The sequence below is a fragment of the Dendrobates tinctorius genome, unplaced genomic scaffold (assembly GCF_039654945.1).
Source record: "Dendrobates tinctorius isolate UK_male_01 unplaced genomic scaffold, ASM3965494v1 ptg000070l, whole genome shotgun sequence".
NCBI classification, from domain to species: domain Eukaryota; kingdom Metazoa; phylum Chordata; class Amphibia; order Anura; family Dendrobatidae; genus Dendrobates; species Dendrobates tinctorius.
In genome coordinates this window covers 31903461-31923973 of record NW_027361738.1, presented here as the reverse complement: position 1 = coordinate 31923973, position 20513 = coordinate 31903461, and the positions used below count along the sequence as shown (strand labels likewise).

The 20513-nt window shown below is 45.8% G+C and overlaps 1 protein-coding gene across 1 annotated transcript in view; it reads right to left on the bottom strand.

Moving 5' to 3' along the window:
* The window catches only part of NUB1 (negative regulator of ubiquitin like proteins 1), a 144945-nt gene that overhangs the window by 71682 nt on the left and 52750 nt on the right, over positions 1 to 20513 (bottom strand). Inside the window, exons 6-7 of the mRNA XM_073581545.1 lie at positions 12382 to 12576; positions 4513 to 4601 (exon numbers count right to left, since the gene is read on the bottom strand). Of these exons, the coding sequence (XP_073437646.1) occupies positions 4513 to 4601; positions 12382 to 12576 (284 nt within the window). The remainder of the gene's footprint in view (positions 1 to 4512; positions 4602 to 12381; positions 12577 to 20513) is intronic.

The window sequence follows — 20513 nt, the reverse complement described above, 5'->3', positions numbered from 1 at the left end:
CCCTCGGAAGCAAGGGAAGAGGGGGGAAGATGTACAGGAGACAGAAACAGTGCCATGGCAGAACTAGAGCGTCCGCTCCGATGGCGCATGGATTGCGCGATCGGGAAACGAACTGAGGAACCTTGTTGTTCAGTCTTGAAACCATGAGATCCACTTCCGGGGTCCCTCAACGAAGACAAATCTGCTGAAAGATTTCCAGATGAAGAGATCACTTCCCCGAGGCAATGCCTTGGTGACTAAGAAAATCTGCCTCCCAATTTTCCAAGCCCGGGATGTGGCTTGCTGAGATGGGCGAATGGCTGGTCTCGTCCCCATAGAGGATGTAACTCACTTCGTGCATGGCCATCCTGTCCTGGGTTCCTCCCAGGTGGTTGATAAATGCTACAACCGTGGCGTTGTCGGATTGAGACCCGATGGAGTGAGGTGGAAACTCCGTAGAGCTAATGTGATTGTTCGTGTCACCAAATGTTCATGGGGAGACGTGACTCTCGGGTTGACCAATGACCTTGTGCCGTGTGGCGACGAGAGACCGCACCCCAGCTGAGGAGACTTGCGTCGGTGGTTACTACCAACCATTTTAGTGGGGGGGGTAAAGACCTCCCTTGATTCAGGGAGGACCTCAGTGTCCACCACCTGAGGGCTTGCCTGTCCCGCAGGGACAGAGGAATCTGATGATTCGGGGAGAACGGGTTTTCATTCCAAGCTAACAGCAACGCATGTTGTAAAGGATGGAGGTGGAACGGTGGAAAACGGAACTGCTTCCATCTCTGTCACCATCCTTCCGAGAACTCCCATAGTGAAACGGATGGAGTGAGAAACTGGTCGAAAAAGAGACCACGCTGCTTGATGTAAGGCTTGGGTCTCTCCTGAGGGAGGGTGGTGAACTCGCGGGAAGTGCAAGCCGGTCCTGGGAAAGACCTTTCACAGTCCATCTTCCACCTTAGGCAAGAAAGTGCATCTACTGTTATCCACAGATTCCTCAAGGGCTGGAAGGGACAGACCCTTGATGAGCAGGCATCCAGATACGGTAACACTACCACTCTTGGAGAGTGAAGAATGGCCATGACAGCCGCCATGACCTTGGTAAAAACCCTGGGAGCGGTGGCGAGTCCGAAGGACAAGCCAAGAACTGGAAGTTTTTCTCGTGAGTTGCAAAACGCAGGAACTCCTGAAGGGACGGGCAGATTCGAACGTGAAGGTAAGCGTCCTTGATGTCGGTGGATGCTAGGAACTCTCCCCTTTGCCCCTTTGCCATAGAAGCGACAACTGATGAGAGAGCTTCCATTCGGAATCACCGTACTTTGAGAAACTGATCTAACAATTTGAGATCCAGAATGGGTCGCATCGTCCCGTCCTCTTTTGGAACCACAAAAAAAGGTCTGAATAAAAAAACCTAAACCTTTCGTGAAGGGGGAGCGGAATGATGACTCCGTCCTTTAGCAGAGCCTGAACAGCCCGAAGGAAGACTCTTGTCTTTCTCTGGGGGGGAAAAGGAAAGTAAAACCCCCGGGTTGAAGGGGGAGAAGAAATTCTATATTGTATCCGAAGAACACCAGCCTCCTGACCCAATTGCCGTCATTGGGTAGCTCTATGAGATCTGGCTCCCCCAGATCCAGAATCCCTAGGCCTGGGTTTCCAAGAACGGTTAGGTCCGTATGATGCGAGAAGATCGAAAACGTGTCGGCTGTTGGTTGCGAAACAGCCGAACAGCCCCTTTTACTGAGGAAGGAATTTACTTTTTCCCCCTGGTAAAATCAGAAACGAGCTGGTCTAGTCTCTCTTCAAAGGACGACCCTTTTGAAAGGGGGGGGGGTCAAAGATCTTTTCGATGTGGCATGCGCCCACCAGCCGCGGAGCCCTGGGGCTCTTCTAATGGAGATCGCATTAGTGGCAGATTGAGCCGCGCAACTGGCGGTATCAAAAGAAGCGTCTACTACAAAGACCGCTGCGTGAATCATCTGGCTGGTGACAGTGGTTGCCTGCGGAGAAGATTGGTGCCCTGAAATGAAATAATCAGGACTTCTGCCCAAGCGGCCATTGCCTTGGTGACCTAAACTGCCATGAAGGATGGAGAAAAAGACGCTCCTGAAGCTTCCAAATATTGAACAGCAGGTAGTCAATTTTGACGATCGGAGGGGTTTCTGACTGAGGCACCCTCAGAAAACAGATAGGAGCGTTGTAGAAGCAAGACGCGGTACAGGAAGATTCACCGGAGGGAACTGTAATCAATCCTTCAATAGGTCTGGAGCATTTAGCCAGAGTATACTTTTGCCCAGTGAGCCACTTATGTGGCCAATCCCTATGTTACTGGACGCTGGTAAATAACAGCGCACACACTTGTTCCATAGATGAGACAGAGTGTTGGAGCGGGAATAATTTCCTCGTCCAACTACAGAATCCTGTTGACTGATTCTATAAGAGAATCAAGCGACTCTTGATCAGTTTGGGGATTCTGAGGGGCTGACACGTCAGATACGAATTCAGAGGCATGCTCGCTGTGAACATCAGGAGAGGCGAGCGAGAGACAGGAGTCGCTGATGCTGAAGCGAGAACGTGACTAGGGAACGCGCCATGTGTCCGCTTTTCAGAGGCCTGACCATCCCTTGGACGAGTATGGCTCCTGACTTAAATAGTCCTCCCGGAGGGAGAACAGCCTGGGTCAGAGACTCCACCGACCGTGACAGGGCGCAGCCCACTCAGGGGTACCAGGCGCAGGAAGCCCGTCAACAGTCGCTGCGAGGGGCGTTGGAGCGCAGGTCGGGGCGCAGTTTGGGCGCAGGCCGTGCATAACGGATTAGATTGTGCACTGGGTAGGGCAGACTTGAAAGTGGTACACACGGTTAAAAACACGCTGTATTTCTTAACAGCCCGTTTAGTCTCGTTTAAGAGATATGTAGAGCGCTCCAGAAAGGGTTAACGGCAGAGACTGGCTGCAGCTGCAGAGAATGTGCCGGGAAGTGGTTAAGCTTTAATCTGAGAGCAGATGCAGCTTACCCTCGGTCCTGTGTTATGTCCCCCGGGAGGAAAAACGGTGGCCCTGTGGCGTCGCCCGGTATTCGGCTGCTCCTGCAAGGGTTAACTGCAGCAGAGGTAACAGAAATGGCCCCCGAGATTAAAATTGTGCATCTCGTTAGGAGCGGGAGGTGCCAAGAGGAGGGGGGCGGCGGCAATAGCGCGGGCGGCGCTATTCAAATTGCGGCCTAGTAGGCCGGAAAGCAGGGGGCTCAATTTTTGGCCTACCCGCAGTAGGCGCCGGGGGCGGGGCGGCGCTAGTGGGCGGCGCTATTGAAATTGCGGCCTAGCAGGCCGGGGAAAGCCAGGGACTAAATTTCTGGGGCCATCTGAAAATGCTGAGCGCGCGGGGGGGGCCGCGATGAGGAGCTGGTGCGCCGCCGCTAAGTCAGCGCTTCTCCCGGGGGCAGGACCCAACCCCATACCTCAACTCCAGTGCCTAAGTCAGCGCCGAAGTCCATTCTTCTTATCCTCCTGAGCTGATGTAGCAGAGCTGGAGGAGTTCTTGAATTGGGGGATGCTGAATCGGTCCTCCCTCTGGGCAGGGGGACGGAGAGCTTAAAGAGGTATGCTCAATCGGTCTTCTCTCTGGGTAGGGGGACGGAGAGCTTAAAGAGGTATGCTCAATCAGTCCTCCCTCTGGGTAGGGGGACGGAGAGCTCTGGGGCTGATTCAGGGCATCCGAAAAAGCGCTGTTCAGGTCCTTCTCCATGCACTCCTGTGCGATCTTGTTGCGCTTGCCCTTGTATCCGTTCGACCATCATGGGAACCATCGTCAGAGGAATCAGCCCCGTTCGTCGTAGGAAAGGTACGTGAAGGGTTACTCCACGTGCTTCCCTGTTGTTGGTTCGGGGGAGAGCGGGCCGTAGAAAGGAACCGTCGCCCCCTTCACTCCGTTAATTAAAAAATAAAAATTTACAGAAAATTCAAAAATAAAATAAAAACGGTGGGGTCTGAAACCAGACCCAAGTGCCTCCTACAGACACTAAGCAAGAACTGGGGAACTCCAGCGAGAGGGTGTATACTGCAGGGGAGGAGTTAGCTTTTTTCTGTGTATACTTAGTGTCCTCCTAGTGGCAAGCAGCATAACACCCACGGTCTCTGTGTCCCCCAATGAGGCATAGGAAAAAATAAATGTAATTATATTTAATATATACACAGCTGTATACACACAGACAAGGGGGAGTTACATCTGCAGGGAAAGCTGTGTCTACAGCAGCATGCACAGGACTGGGGTGAGCTCTGCTGAATGGAGCCACGACAATCCCCGGAACTCATGGTGATTTGGAGGTGACATTACAGGAAGTCAGAGGATTCTCAACCAGAGGTCATGAGACGAAGAGAGCAGCTCAAATCACAGAAGGATTTGGGAAAGCAAAGTACTTAGTAATGTGCTTATCTATGGCAGATCACAGGAAAGAGACTTGTAAAGTACTGGTCAACCCCTTTACAGTCTGCTGCTCCGTCCGGTGTCCTTTTATTGTTGGAGGTTGCCCCTACCTTTTTTGCCGCTTTAGGCATATTGATGGAACGTCCAGTTTGGTTTGCGATTTCCAAGTACGGCATAGTATCAGGATCTGAGCTTTCCCCTGTTGAAAAACAGCGTATGAGTGACATCATTTCAGGAGTCCTGATTTACCTTGTAACTACCGCCATTAACAACTCTAGCTATTGGTAATGCGACAAACACATTGTCTCACACACTGGACACCGAGCTCAGTGACAGAAGTTACCATTTCCTATGTTGCTAAACACTCCCTGGTGTAAAAGCGATGGTCGAGAACAAATATTAGTAGCTGAGAATGTTTTTTGGGTTCCCAAAGAAACAATAAATGATGTACTGTATAGGTTTTTTCATCCTTTATTCTCAATGGGAGATGTGTTGAAAAGTATATCAATATGTTTCAATATGTATATGTTTTCCTGTCTGTACCATATAACGCAAGTTGAGAAAGCAGTAATAAAACATGGATATGTTTAACAAAAACAAACAAACATGTATAGACATATACAAAACAAGAGATAACAGCAGCCCCTCTAAGCGCTAGGATGTATGCAGACATTGAGTATGAGATTTGAATTGCATTACTGCTATATTAATATGCTTATAAAAATGAAGGTACTTAGAGCATGAGTTGGCCAATTCATGAGAGCCCATCAACCATGACAAGGTGATCTTTCTTTCATGGGACCCCAATAGTGATGAGTGAATGTGCTCAGATAAGGTCTCATCCGAGCATGCTCCTGTGCTAACCGAGTGTTTTCGGTGTGCTCATAAAATATGTGCAAGTCCCCGAGCCTGCTTGTCTCGCGGCTGATTGACAGCTGCAAGACATGCATGGATCGCCTGTTTGTTAGGAAATTTCTTGGTTTTCATATACAGTTAGAGGACATAGAAGTGGAAATTCAGACAGACGTAGTTTGATGTATGGCACACACTTGCATACACTTTCTATGCGTATGTCATGTCTGCAGACATGACACATGTGAATGAAGACTAAAAAATGTAAAGTAGAGGTGTAGTTTCTACGTTTTGTGATGACTTGTGGATGTTTTCCGGTTTCAAAAAGACACTGTTGACACAGGGAGAGCCACATGGGTGAAAAGTTATGCCTACTCCATCATGGCCTGTCATATTTCTATGAGGATTGTAATACACCGCTGCCTTTGATGCAGCACATATGGATGTACTCGCAGCGTGATGAGTTCTACAGCGCCAGTACTCCCACAGTGCACACAATGCTTGATAAAGGCCCTAAATAGGCTGAAACTTCGACAATTTTTGCAAAATAAAATACTAAGATTAGCAATATTTTCTTTACCGTGTGTCGAAGAATTTTTCGTGCTCATTTAATACAGTTAAGGGACAATGGACGTAAATCTCGTTTTGTTTGTATCACCTCGGGAAAGACCAAAACCAATTTAAACAATTAAAATACTGCAGTTTTTACATTCAGACGGAGAAGTTCACAGCAAAAAAGTAAAAGTCAAATTACACACAAATGAGCCACAATAGCAACAGATCAAACATGACCTATTGTTTAAATCTGGTCATTTGTTAAATGTAAGTTTTAGAAATGCTTTATTTAACATAGGTAGTGGTATGAAGAAAAAAAAAAGTCTTGCAGATTTTAGCCAAGCCACAAAGTCTAATATTAGACTTTTAATCCCTGTGCTTCACATGGACAGTAGCAACAAGAGACTGACCCAAACCCGATTCATTTTAGTAGAAGCATTTTCTGAGCATGCTGTAGTCTGGGCAAAGGTCATTATGCAGGGAGGGGATATAGGCGAGCTGTGATATTCACCTATTAACTTCTCTATATGAAGGGGTTACCGGTTATTGTAATTCTGTTTGTGATGACAATGGAACTGCTGAAAAATCATTTGTTCAGAAGCAGCGTTAGCACTAGTAGACAGAGTTAAAATATCAAGACTTCTAATCAAAAACAATAAAATTACAATGTAACCATTTCAAGACCAGACACTTTTTTTTTTAAATACATGCGGTTTAAAGGGAACCTGTCAGCAGTTTTGGTCGATATAAGATACGGCCATCACCTTTCAGGGCTTATATACGGCATTCTATAATGCTGTAGATAAGCCCCCCACCCGACTTGGAAGAACTGAAAAATAAGTTTTATTATACTCACCTGCCGGGTGGTCCGGTCTGCTGGGCATCGCAGATCTTGGTGCGGCGCCTCCCATCTTCTTGCAATCGCCGCCCTTCTTGCTTCTTGTGGCTGACGCGACCCTGCATCATCCACACAGGCTGCCCTGCAATGCGCTCTTGCGCAAGCGTACTTCTCTGTCCTGTTGAGGGCAGAGCAAAGTACTGCAGTGCGCAGGCGCCGGGAAAGGTCAGAGAGGTCTGGAACCCGCACACTGCAGTACTTTGCCCTGCCCTCAACAGGACAGAAAAGTACGCCTGCGTAGAAGCGGTGATGTCGCGATGCGTCATTCACAAGAAGAAAGCAGGAGGGCGGCGATCAGATGGGAAGTGCTGGACCAAGATCTGCGACACTCATCGGACCAGACCGCCCCCCCAGGTAAGTATAATAAAACTTATTTTTCAGTTCTTCCAGGTTGGTTTGGGGGCTTATATACAGCATTATAGAATGCCGTATATAAGCCCTGAAAGGTGATGGCAGCATCTTGTAACGGCCAAAACTGCTGACAGGTGCACTTTAAAGAGATGTAAAATGTTTTCTAGTTCAGATATTCAAATAAATTTTGCATCTGGCTATATAGTAGAGCTGACTGTATTCTATGACCCCACAGCACCTGTTCCCTTCTCACACCCGGCGATCTCATGACCGCTGTGTATGGGAGAGGTAGTGCCGGTAGCGCTTCTGCTTTCTGAGAACACAGCGCTTGTTCAGCACTGTGTATACAGCAATATGGAGGGAAGACAGTAATAATCCGTCTCTGCCTTCACTATGGGAAGTCAGGCTGTGTCTGACAGCTAGCTCCGTGCTTCCGCACCATCACATGCAGCTGCTCTGCTATGCAGTGACGTTTTAGAAAATCACCGCAGAGTAGAACGTGGAATGCCTGGACGTTTATCCTCCATGGGCGGAATAGAGGTAGTTAACATGAAACATAAATTTAAGTAAAAGGTTATTTTTCCTCTAACATATACAACACGAATAAAATGTACTAAGTTTTTCTTTCTGTAGATATCTGATGTTCCTTAAAATCTACTGGCAATTCCTCTAGGGAATGGATAAATATACTAAAATGACAAAAACTAAGCAAGTTGTTGCCAACAATTACTGAAATATTCAAGTTGACTCCAGAAACAGGTCTAATACGAGCCTTTCCCAGCAGAACATGGCGATCTCCACTTACAAGTTTAGTTACTTTGTGCCCCATGAAGCTAAACAGTTTACGAACAAGCACATGATAAAGTGGTATAAACGCTTGACTACACTTTTCAGACTGAATTTATCACAATAAAGCAAAAACCTGGCAGAAATTCTTACTACTGACCTGCCCTAAGTTTATGTGTACTATGTATTGGTCCTAGATGACTTGCAATATGTTACACTCTTATTACACTTTATTGATAAGAGAAAGCCAGCATTAAAATTGCTTTGCTGCCAGATTTCATAAGCCTTCTGCACAATTAAATAGACTAGCCAGACCAGGTGAAGCTGGTGTATTTACTTTGCAAAATCAATGTCAGACTGGCTGTATAGCCCTTAAAGTGAAATAAGCATTTAGAGCAGGAATTGTCTTAATATTAAGCAGGGAAACTTTCAAAAAGGATTTTTACAGCCATTCTGACATGGACCTTCAGATTAAGTACACCAGTCTGGTCATATTTAAGATCTATTTAATAATGTATGCAGTTTGTGTTTTGAATTCTGCTGACAGATCGGGTTTTAAAGATCATATTAGCAGAAAAAAAACACTATTAAGATGTCAAAATTATTTGCACAATTCAATTTACGCAGCCCTGTCCGGCAACCAGTCCAGTCGTACATGGCAGTCGGTGATCAATTCCGCACCATCATCCTGGAAGCCTCTGGTGAACGCTAGGCCTTGCAATGGCATGACACTGTTGGGTCTACTAAGCACATGAGCCCCCCCCAGAATACAGGATAAGAAAGACCGGCTGCCATACAGAACTGTACCGGACACCGGATCAGGGCAATGTGAATTAAACTTTTCATCTTAAGTCAAAATGTGCACGAATAACCCAATTGTTTTTTACACTAAAGCCACATAATGGTTTGTCGCTCTGACAGAACATATATTACCACCCTAAGGGTTCATACTCACATGCGAGAAACTTGGACGAGTCTCACGTCAATACCCGGCACTGCCGCCGGCACGCGGGACCGGAGTGTGCGGCTGCATGTATTTCTATGCAGCTGAACACTCCAATCCGAGTGCCGGAGGCAGTGCCGGGTATTGACGTGCGAAACTCGTCCGAGTTTCTCGCATGTGAGTATGAACCCTAACATTGGTCATCCATTAGGGATCTCAGAATGACAAATCCCTGATGAATCTTTGTGATAATCTGTGGCTTAGGCCGGCTGCTTATTGATGGGATGCAGATAATCCATTTGGCATGGGTGCCTTTGCTATTAAATCCAATATTGCAGATCTGCCTTCAGTCAGCATTGGTCACACCTGTGGCATGAAAAGCACTGGAAGTTGCATAAAAATATATATATTGATGTAAATTGGTATAACCAGTACCAATCAAACTTTTGGACACATTGGTTCATGCATGCATTTTCCTTGTTCTTACTGGAATGTGCATATTGTCAATTCAGACTGAAGGCAGCAAAAATTAAGGAACACGTATGGAAACAAGTGGCAAAGAAACTTGTGAAACAAACTAGTGTTAAACTTGAGAGTCTTCAATGTACCCCCCTTATACTCTCATGACAGTTTTACACACCCTTGGCATTCTCTCTCAAGGAGCTTCATCACGTATTTACTCTTAATGGCATCCAACGAAAAGGTTTGCCTCATAAAAAAAGTTAATGTATGGAATTACCGGCCTTCAAAAAGTGTTTGCGACAATCGGTAGGCGTATTTTGCAGAGGCAGTTTTGGTACAAATTTCCATATATTGCTGAGCCCCATCACACTACTGTTCTAAGCCAGAATATGACAAGTACCACTCAAATGAGTGAATAAAAATGACAGTCAATCATTACTTTAAGACATTAAGGTCAGTCAATCTGGAAAAATTCTAGAACCTTGAAGTTATGAAAGCCTTCAATTGCAATGCTAAAAGTGGCTCTCATGAGAACAATCAGTAAATAAAACCTTAGAAAGGCCTAGATTTACCTCTGTTGCAGAGGATAAGGTCATCAGAATTATCAGCCTCAGAAAACACAAATTGACAGCACCACAGATAATAGACCTCAAAAAGGATGCACCGACAACAAGTAAAAGATAAATCTCAACATCAACTTTATAGTCGAACTGCTGCAAAGAAGCCACTAATGAGGACTGCAAACAAGAAGTGACTTGTAAGAGGCAAACAACACAAAGTCTAAACATTAGATCAGTGAAAATCTGTGCTATCTTAGAAGTCAAAATTTGAGATTTTTTTTTACAAAGCGCTACGTATTTGTGAGATACAGAAAAAGTGAGCGGATATGTGTGGTGACCAGCTTTAAGAGGGAGGTGTGAGATTGAGTGGGTACTTTGCTGGTGACACTGTTGATTTTATCCATATTCCAGGCACATTTACCCAGCATGGCAACCACACATTCTGCAATGACTTGCCTTTCTATCATGTTTATACTTATTAATAACATCATATTTGTTGTAACACGGCAACCCAGAGCACAGCTCAAGACATGTAAGGGCTATGTGACCAAGTAGAGTGATGGAGGGCTGTGTCAGATGATATGGCCTCCACAATCACCAGACTTCTACTCCATTGAAATGGTTTGTGAAGTTGGACAGCAAGGTGAAGTTAAAACAGCCATGCGTACCCAGGATATTTGGGAACTCCTTCAAACCTACTGAAAAGCATTCCAGGTGAGGTTGTGTACCCATCACAGTAAAATAAAAGGGGATACTTTGAGGAATCTAAGCATTAACACATAATATGGTTTGCTTCACCTTTGTGGCTTTACTGCCTTCAGTCTCAACCTGCAATGTGCACATAAGAACAAAAAATTGCACTGCATGAATAGGTCCAAACTTTTGACAAGGCCCTACTCCCTAACTGCCCTAACTAAGGCCACCAATGACCTACTAGCCGCCAAGGCCAAGCGACACTACTCTGTCCTCCTCATCCTGGACCTGTCCTCTGCCTTTGACACAGTGGACCATTCCCTATTACTACAGACACTCTCATCTCTTGGTATCACAGACTTGGCCCTATCTTGGATTGCGTCATACCTAGCAGACCGGACATTCAGCGTCTCCCATTCGCACACCACCTCCTCACCGCGCCCCCTATCCGTCGGAGTCCCGCAAGGTTCAGTCCTAGGGCCCCTGCTCTTCTCCGTTTACACCTTCGGCCTTGGACAGCTCATAGAATCTCATGGCTTTCAGTATCATCTCTATGCTGATGACACACAGATCTACATCTCTGGACCAGATATCACCTCCCTACTAAACAGAATCCCTCAATGTCTGTCCGCTATTTCATCCTTCTTCTCCGCTAGATTTCTAAAACTTAATATGGACAAAACAGAATTAATCATCTTTCGCCCATCTCACGTGACCCCCCCAACAGACCTATCCATTAAAGTAAACGGCTGCCCACTCTCTCCAGTCCCACAAGCTCGCTGCCTCGGGGTTATCCTTGACACTAATCTCTCTTTCAAACCACATATCCAAGCCCTTTCCGCTTCCTGCCGACTTCAACTCAAAAATATTTCACGGATCCGTACATTCCTCAACCAAGAATCTGCAAAAACCCTAGTCCATGCCCTCATCATCTCCCGCCTTGACTACTGCAACTTCCTGCTCTGTGGCATCCCCTCTAACACTCTCGCACCCCTCCAATCTATTCTTAACTCTGCTGCCCGACTAATCCACCTGTCCCCCCCCCCACTATTCCCCGGCCTCTCCCCTCTGTCAATCCCTGCACTGGCTCCTCATTACCCAAAGACTCCAGTTCAAAACCCTAACCATGACATACAAAGCCATCCACAACCTGAGTCCTCCATACATCTGTGACCTAGTCTCCCAGTACTTACCTGCACGAAACCTCCGATCCTCACAAGATCTCCTTCTGTACTCCCCTCTTATCTCCTCTTCCCACAATCGCATACAAGATTTCTCCCACGCATCTCCTCTACTCTGGACCTCTCTACCACAACATATCAGACTCTCGCCTACCATGGAAACCTTCAAAAAGAACTTGAAGACCTACCTCTTCCGACAAGCCTACAACTTGCAGTAACCACCGATCCACCAAACCGCTGCACGACCAGCTCTACCCTCGCCTACTGTATCCTCACCCATCCCGTTGTAGATTGTGAGCCCTCGCAGGCAGGGTCCTCTCTCATCTTGTACCAGTCGTGACTTGTATTGTTTAAGATTACTGTACTTGTATGTATTGTGTATACCCCTCCTCACATGTAAAGCGCCATGGAATAAATGGCGCTATAATAACAAATAATAATAATATTAATACTCCGCTGTAAAGAATACAAGTTTCAAGCTGAGAAATATCTACAATAAATCTGCTACATACAAAAGTGCAGCTACAGTCAACTTAAAAAACACTAGCAAAGGTATCTGCAGCCCTGCCACTTCAGAAACTGGATGGGACAATTTTCAGTATGTCAGGGGTGTGGGCCTTTTTCCCCCCCATTTGTTAATACTCTCACCCACGAGGACAAGTAACCGGAGAGTATTCATGGTAAATCACTCTATATACCTCTGTCTGCGAGGATCTCCAATCCTCTCCTTGTGCGCATCATCTTTTTCTTCACACTCTCATCCTTTTGTGACGCCTCTTGTCTCTCTTTTTCTTCATTGTGCACACGTTTCCTGGCTTCTTCCTCAGTGTAGCTGAGTTCTAGGACTAAAATCTTGAAATTGTGGCAAACACCTTGTTCTTGAAGAGTTTTATCTGAAGGATTAAAAAAAGTTGAATAAAATGAATTCAATTTGCTAAATAAAAATTAAGCTCTTGTCTTTGCAAATATTAAGCATATTACTGAGTTAAATTCCACTCAACCTCACTAAGTTTTTACAATTCTTAATGTGGTGTGCATTAAAAAAAGAAAGAAAATAAGCTTTCCTAGGATTCTCTAGTATGCTATAGTCTAAATTTGATAGAAAAAAAAAAAGACCTGTAAGAAAAACAAATACCGTCCACAAACTGGTTATAGACTGATGCACATAGGGTACACGGACAGTTTGCTGTTTTTATTACATAGAAGACACTAAGACTGCTGTATATACATCATACAGGAGACACTGAGACTGTTGTAAATACATCACATAGGAGACACAGACTGCTGTATACAACACACAGGATACACTGGAAATGCAGTATATATCACATCGTAGACACTGAGACCACTTTACATACATCACATAGAAGACATTGAGACTTGTCATGTGCATTATTTTTTAAGTGACTTTTCTTCTTTTTTTGTTGCTATTTTTTGCACCAAATTCTTCAAAATGGAACATGTGGGGGAATAAATTTTAAACTAAATCAAAGATGCTCTTTTCTCTGTAATTTAACCCCTTTTTTGCCATCTTACTGCAAAAGGTTGAATGATTCCTTAAAAAGTCGCATGGTAGTCTTCAAGTTTGCAAAAATGAAATTCAACAGATTTTGCATTTCACTAAGTTACTGGAGAACACATAGAGGGGGGGGGGGACAAAGGCAAAAGTAAGCAACATCAACTGAAAAAAGGCGCAAAGTATAAAATGAATTACACGCAGACATAGAAGTCACCAATAGGCCGGGGTCACACATGCGAAAAACTTGCACGAGTCTTGCGTCTCAATATCCGGCACTGCCATCGGCACTCGGGACTGGAGTGTGCGGCTGCATGTATTTCTATGCAGTTGAACGCTCCGGCCCCAAGTGCAGGCGGCAGTGCCGGGTATTGAGACGCGAGACTCATGCAAGTTCCTTGCAAGTGTGACCCCGGCCTTACAAGCATTTACTTCCAAAAAAAAGCCTGAAAGATTGATGAGTCACGCCTCCATCATCTTTAGCCATTATTCTTTGCTTATTACCACAACCTCGGCTGCCAATAGCTTCTACTTCCCAGAAACAAAACTCAACCGATTCCCACCAATAAAATAGAAATTAATTATACAGACTTCATACCATGTGCATTTAAGCCGTACTGACAATGATAATGGAAAATACTATTTATCTTCCTGGAAATTGGTAACAGATCTTGTTTGCCCAACCAGTGACCTACAAGTCTGTTTTTGATAGTAAACATTTAAAGAATGCTAAGTGCTTAATGATCTGCTTGTCTCCGTCACTACATCAGCCTCCCCTGGCCCGAAACGCTAAATAGAGAACATGCCAGAGAAGCTTATACTTATGAGATGACAACCTTAGGTTAATATGCTAAGTAAATTAATAAATAGACATATTAGCTAAATACTTATTTACACTAATTGTTTGAATCTAGCAGATGTCTAAACCACACATTAAAGGAATTATCTAGTTCCCACCCAACCCCTCAAAAAATAAACACTGCCAAAAAGAGATGTCAATGCTGTAAAGCAGGAAAATAAATAACCCCACAGTACTCATATCTTTTCCTTGCTGTTAAGGGTGTGTGCACACGCTGCAGATTCTGCTGTGGATCCGCTGCGGTGTACAGTACTATTATAATCAATGGAAAACAAAAACCGCAGTGCACACAGTGCAAAATTTTCCATGCGGATTTGCTGCGGTTTCAAAACCGCAGCATGTCACTTCTTTGTGCGGAATCCGCAGCGTTTTACACCTACTCCATTGTCCAGGTGTCAAATCGCAGGCAAATCCGCAGGACTTTTGACCTGCGGATTTTGCAAAATCTGCGCGGAATATTCCGCAGCAGAATCCGCAGCGTGTGCACACACCCTAACTGTGAAAATGCTCAGGAGGTCCTTGAATGTGACGGCTTCCATCGCTGAATGATGATGCCAGTAAAATACGCCACGTGACGGCTGCGGTGGCGGCTTATAGGCTGCAGGTGTCACCTTATTCATGTCAACAAAGACCTGGAGGACCAATGGAGTGTGCTGCACCAGAGGGGTAAAAGAAGAGGACCTAGCGTCAAAAAGAACCCTCAGCGATTACATCTCTACTGCAGTAAATGTCTAAATACCAATAATTCTATATTATACACACACAGCTCTTCCTACATTAATGGACAACAACAATTGCTTCTCCTTGATCATTGTTAATGTCTTTTACTCCATGGCAGACCAGCAGAATGTAAAAACATCTGCTTTTATAGAGGTGGTGACACTTGATGAATATAATTAAAAGAGGTGATCTGTTGACTAAAATGTCCTTTCTAAGTATCTATATTTACATACTGACCACATGTGTATTTAGATTTATTACACAATATCCTACACTTCTCTTTATCAATCTAATCCCTAAATGTGTCTTTTTACTGTTCTTCCTGGGATGTTTCATTTGAGCGGAGTTTCAAATGAGATGTCACAGGAGGCTGGGGCGGCACTCACTTTCCTGCGCCATCCATTGCACCTCCTGCATCAGGATATCATAGATGGCAAAGCTAGTTACTACAGTTTCTAGAAATGACGCCCTCTGAAGAAGATGTCCTGGATCCTTGGTCAAATGAATCATCACTGCGCTGGTGTTACTCACTGCTTGTATCTCCGACCCCTGGCGACATCTTGTTTCAAAGACACAAGAGCGGAGATGTGGGGGCGCTGCACTCACATCTCCCACAGCTTCTATCACTATGGATCCAGTACATTGTTAGAGGGCAACGATGCAAGAAGCTTTAGGAAGTACCATATTTTCCGGTGAATAAGATGACTGGGCATACAAGACGACCCCCAACTGTTCCAGTTAAAATATAGAGTTTGGTATATACTTGCAGTATAAGGCTGTGTTCACACGTTGCGTTTTTTTTTGCAGATTTACCAAAAATCCACTTACAAAAAATGCTTAAAAGAAGCTTCCCATTCATTTTAATGCATTTTGCACTTTTTGTGCATATTGATGCGTTTTTTTTCCCGCAAAAAAAAACGCAGCATGCTCATTTCGCAGAAAATTCCGCATTTCTTGCTATTTTCTATGTGTCTGGGGACGCGTGGGAAAAAAAACGCATAAAAAAACGTGCATTTTGGGGGCAAAAACCGTGAAAAAAACATGCAGAAAAAAACGTGCGTTTTCTGGGAAGGAGTCCTGTTCTTATGCAGAAATTTTCTGCATACGTGCACATAGCCTAAGACTATCACTCTTCCGGTGTTTGCTGCGCTGTCATGTGCATGACAGCACGGCAAACACCGCTTCTGATCAGCGGAGAAATCATCCCCGCTGGTCAGAGAGCCGCGGTTCCCACGCTGTCAAATGACAGCGTGAGCCCGCAGCTGTGATCGGAGGTATAAACTTTACCTCCGGTCACTGGTGTTAGCTGATGGGACAACCGCTCCCATCATCCGACACCTACAGCCGCTAATTACAGTGAGAGCAGGAGCGGCGGATGGGAGTATTCATCTACCGCTCCTGCGCTGTAAATAAACACAGTAGTTAAAAAAAAAAAAAACCTGGCGTGGGTTCCCCCCTTTTTTGATAACCAATGCTAGTGGTGAAATCCCCACTAGCACCATGAGAAAAACCAGCCCCCAGATGTCAGTTTTAGCAAGGTTGGTTGTCAAAAATGATTGGGACCCCACGCCGTTTTTTTATATTATTATTTAAATAATGAAAATAACAGCGTGGGAACTCCTCTATTCATGACAACTAGCCTTGCTGAAGCTGACAGCTGAGGGTTGCAGCCCACAGCTGTGAGTTTTGTCTGGTTGGTTATCTAAAATAGGGGGGAACCCACGCCGTTTTTTTTTTTAGCTACCGTTTTTATTTACAGCGCAGGAGCGGCTGATGAATACTCTCACCCCCCCGCACCTGCTATCGCTGTTATTAGCGGCTGCAGGTGTCGGATGATGGGAGCTGTAGTCCCATCAGCTGACAACAGTGACCGGAGATAAAGTTTATACCTCCGATCACAGCTGCGGGCTCACGCTGTCACACGCGGGCAAATGAGAGAACGACAAACACCCGGTGTTCGGGCAGCCGAACCTGAAGAGTACGGAACTTTACTGTTTGGGTTTGCCCATCTTTACTGAGGACTACAGTGAAGTGGCGCAGGACGCTCTCTCTTTTCTATACCTCAGGCGTCCCGGATGCCTGCAGTCTGCTTCACTAAGGCCTCTTTCACACATCAGGTTTTCGCCGTCAGGCGCGATCCGGCGCTTTTGACAGAAACCGGATCCAGCGAAATGCAATGCCAGATCCGGTTTCCCCCCCATTGACTTGCATTTGCGCGGGATCGGGCCGGATGGCCATGCGTTTCATCCGGTTTTCGCCGGATCCGGCAATGTGTCTCAATCCGGCGTCTGGAAAAACGGCTACTGTAACGTTTTTTGTCTCCCGCGAAAAAGCCGGACACGCCGTATCCGGCACGTCCGGCTTTTTCACACAATGAAAGCCTATGAGCGCCGCAATGCGCCTGATCCGGCGAAAGCCGGATCCGGTGGCCAGATCCGGTTTTTTTGGTCTGAGCATGCTCAGTAGCTCTGCCCACAAGACATATATAAAAGCAAGACAGTGGGACCCACAGCCACACCCAACATGCCACCCAAGAAAGCAACCAAGCGCAGCAGGAGAAGGCAGGAGACCACTGCAGCACCATCAGCACCACCACCACCCCAAATGGAGCAGCAAATGGAACATGCTGAGGAGGGGAGGCCAGCAGCAGATGAGAGACGGTAATTATCAAATCCCCCATTCCTCCAAACTAAGGCTATTGAATATCAAGATATTCATTGGCCCTTTGTTTCTCTTTATTCAACAGCCGCCCAATAGATGCAGCAGCAGCAGCAATGGCAGCAGCTGGAACACCACCCACAGCCATGGAGTCTGGCCATCAGGAAGACAGCACATCTTCTTCTGGGAGCCCTCCCTCGCATCGTCAGCGTTTGACGGTAAGTTTTTATTTCCAAAATCCATCATCTCTGTAATATATGTCTATTCATTGCCTTTTATTTCAAAACAGGATTCACAAGATGAAGAGGAGCTCCCAGAAGAAGAAGGAAGGGGTGGACAGACACTTGGAGTGGGCTCACAATTGGTAAGTTTTTTGCATCAAACGCAGAAACACAACATCACACTACACACAACACATAGAAAACAATGTTCTGCAGACCACACACAGCAAACAAATGCCTACATCCAAAGACATAACATTTTTTGTTTTCTTCTCTAGTCTTCCCAATCTGGTGCTCGGCCAAGAGGTCCTCGCAGTGCCTCCCAGGGTCGTCGGCGACAGCAACGCGGCGGTCACCAGCGTGTAAGTATAAATATTTTTGCTTTGTTTTTTTGCACTTTTTATTTCATTTCTTTTGTGGAGGCTAATTATGTTATTTTTGTCTTTTTGTTTAACAGCCTTCACAGCGTGCTCCCGACTCTGACGGTGAGGATGGAGGACTCAATGTGGACCACCTCATCGATCTCGTCAGAGAAAGGGAGCCGCTCTGGAATATGGCTGACCGCCGCCACGCTGACCTTATCGTTACCCGACGACTCTGGGAGGAAATCTGTTCGCTCCTTGTGGGCCGCTGGGAGGACCTCGATGTTCGGGCCCAGATTAAAGAGCGTAAGTATATACAGTACCGGTTGCTTGATGTAAACCAGTGTTTCCCGAACTCCAGTCCTCGTGGTCCCCACGGATCATGTGTTCAGGATTTCTATTTACTATGGAAATCCTGAAAACATGACCCCTGGGGACCATGAGGACTGGAGTTTGTGAAACACTGATGTTGTATACTAACCACTCCTTTCTCGTTTCAGGGAACAGAATTGTGAATCGGTGGCGGTCTGTGAGGGATCGTTTCAAGAAGGAGTTCAATAAAGAGATGCGGGCCCCGAGTGGATCTGGAGGACGCAGGAGCAAGTACAAGTACGCACAAGCCCTGTCGTTCCTCCGGGAAACAATGGTCACTAGAAGGTAAATATTACACACCACATGTGAAAAAAATGTAACTTTTTTTTTTCAGCCAGGGCCATACCATGTCAGTATTTTAATTGTTTTTTTTTCTCTTTATTCCACAGCACGGTGAGCAGCACTCGGGAGCCTGCACGATTGGACCCTTCTGAGGCGATCCCTGAGGAGACCGGCACCGAGGGACACTTCGACCGCCCCGGTACATCTGCACCTTCCCAGCCTTCCCACACATTCGACCCATCTGTCCCATCCACCAGCACAGGAGCATCGTGGCCGCCTACATTACATGAAGCTGCTGGTGAGGAGATCGCTTTCCCTTTACCCCACCCTTCTGCCCCTGCCACCTCTAGTACACCTGCGGGTACTGGGCGGCAGCGGCAGAGGGGTCAGGAAAAGAGTTATGCGCCAGAGTTCTTGCATCTGAATGCATCTTTCCAGAACTGTCTAAAAGTCTTGTCAGAGCAAATCTCCGCAGGCTTTCAGCAGATCAACTCCAGCATTCTGGAGGTGAAGACACTTCTGCAAACCATGCATTCAGAAGCAAGATCTTCGCCAAACCACACCTTTTTCAGGTCTGTTGTGGAGCGCATGGCAACACTATCTCCTACCCAGCAGATGCATGTAATGCATTCGTGCCACGGTGCTCTACAGCAGGTTACCTCCCAACCTCCACCTCCCACCACTGTAGTTCCTCCACCTGCACCCCCTCCAGCCACTTTCCATCCTCCCCCTCCTACTACATCTGCACCCCCTCCAGCCACTTTCCATTCTCCCCCTCCTATTACATCTGCACCCCCTCCAGCCACTTTCCATCCTCCCCCTCCTATTACATACCAGCAACCTCACCAGTACCAGCAACCTTCCCACTACCAGCAACCTCCCCAGTACCAGACATCTCCCCACTTCCAGCAACCTGCCCCGTACCAAACTCCTTCCCCGTACCAAACTCCTTCCCCATACAACTTTCCATCAACATCATCTGCTCCTACAGTCCCTGCCCAACCCTCCACTCCACCGCCCACCACCTCTTCTGCCTCCCACATGTCCACCCATTCTGTAGCTTTTTCCACACCATCACCTCTAACTGTTCCTTCCCCACCACGATCCCAGTCCTCTCTCCACACACCCATTGTCGAAGTGTCCCGCAGCCCCTCCAGCAGTATTTCCACCCCACACTACACAGATTTATGATGTGTTTTGTAATAAAAATGCCCTGTTGGTTTCAAACCTTTATTAAAAAAGTTTTTTTAACTTTAAAAACAGTTTACAAAAAAAAAATATTTTAAATAAAAGTTAAATTATTGTTTAAACTGGTTGTCTGTCATTTCTTTCTGCGGCGAAATATGTTTAAAAAAAAGGTTAAATACAGGGTATTTAACAGGTAAAAAGGTATTCAAAACCAGGTATATAACTGTGGGAAAATTTTAGCTTTTTGCCACAGTTGTGTTCCTGGTTGTGTTTGAAGCAAAGTATTTCACCTGAAAAGTTGTGTTTATTGTTGGTGATTTCATAACAATGTACACAACTTTTGTTAAAAGGTGAAATACTTTGCATAAAACACAACCAGGTACACACCTGTGGCCTAAAGCTAAAAATAGTAAGACCATGACAAGATAGCCAACTTTGGTTGGCAAAGGTATATACTGTTGGTCCAGAAGGTACACAAGTTTAGGGCACAAATCTTTCACACTCTGTCATCCCAGTGTACTCTGCCTTGAGGTGACATAAAGTATAGTGCAAAATTGTCCCTCATTACTGAAACCGTCACAGAACTTCTAGTGGTAATATTTCCAATGACAACATCCATCTTCGCCAGTAACTTGCTCTTCTCTCCAACCTG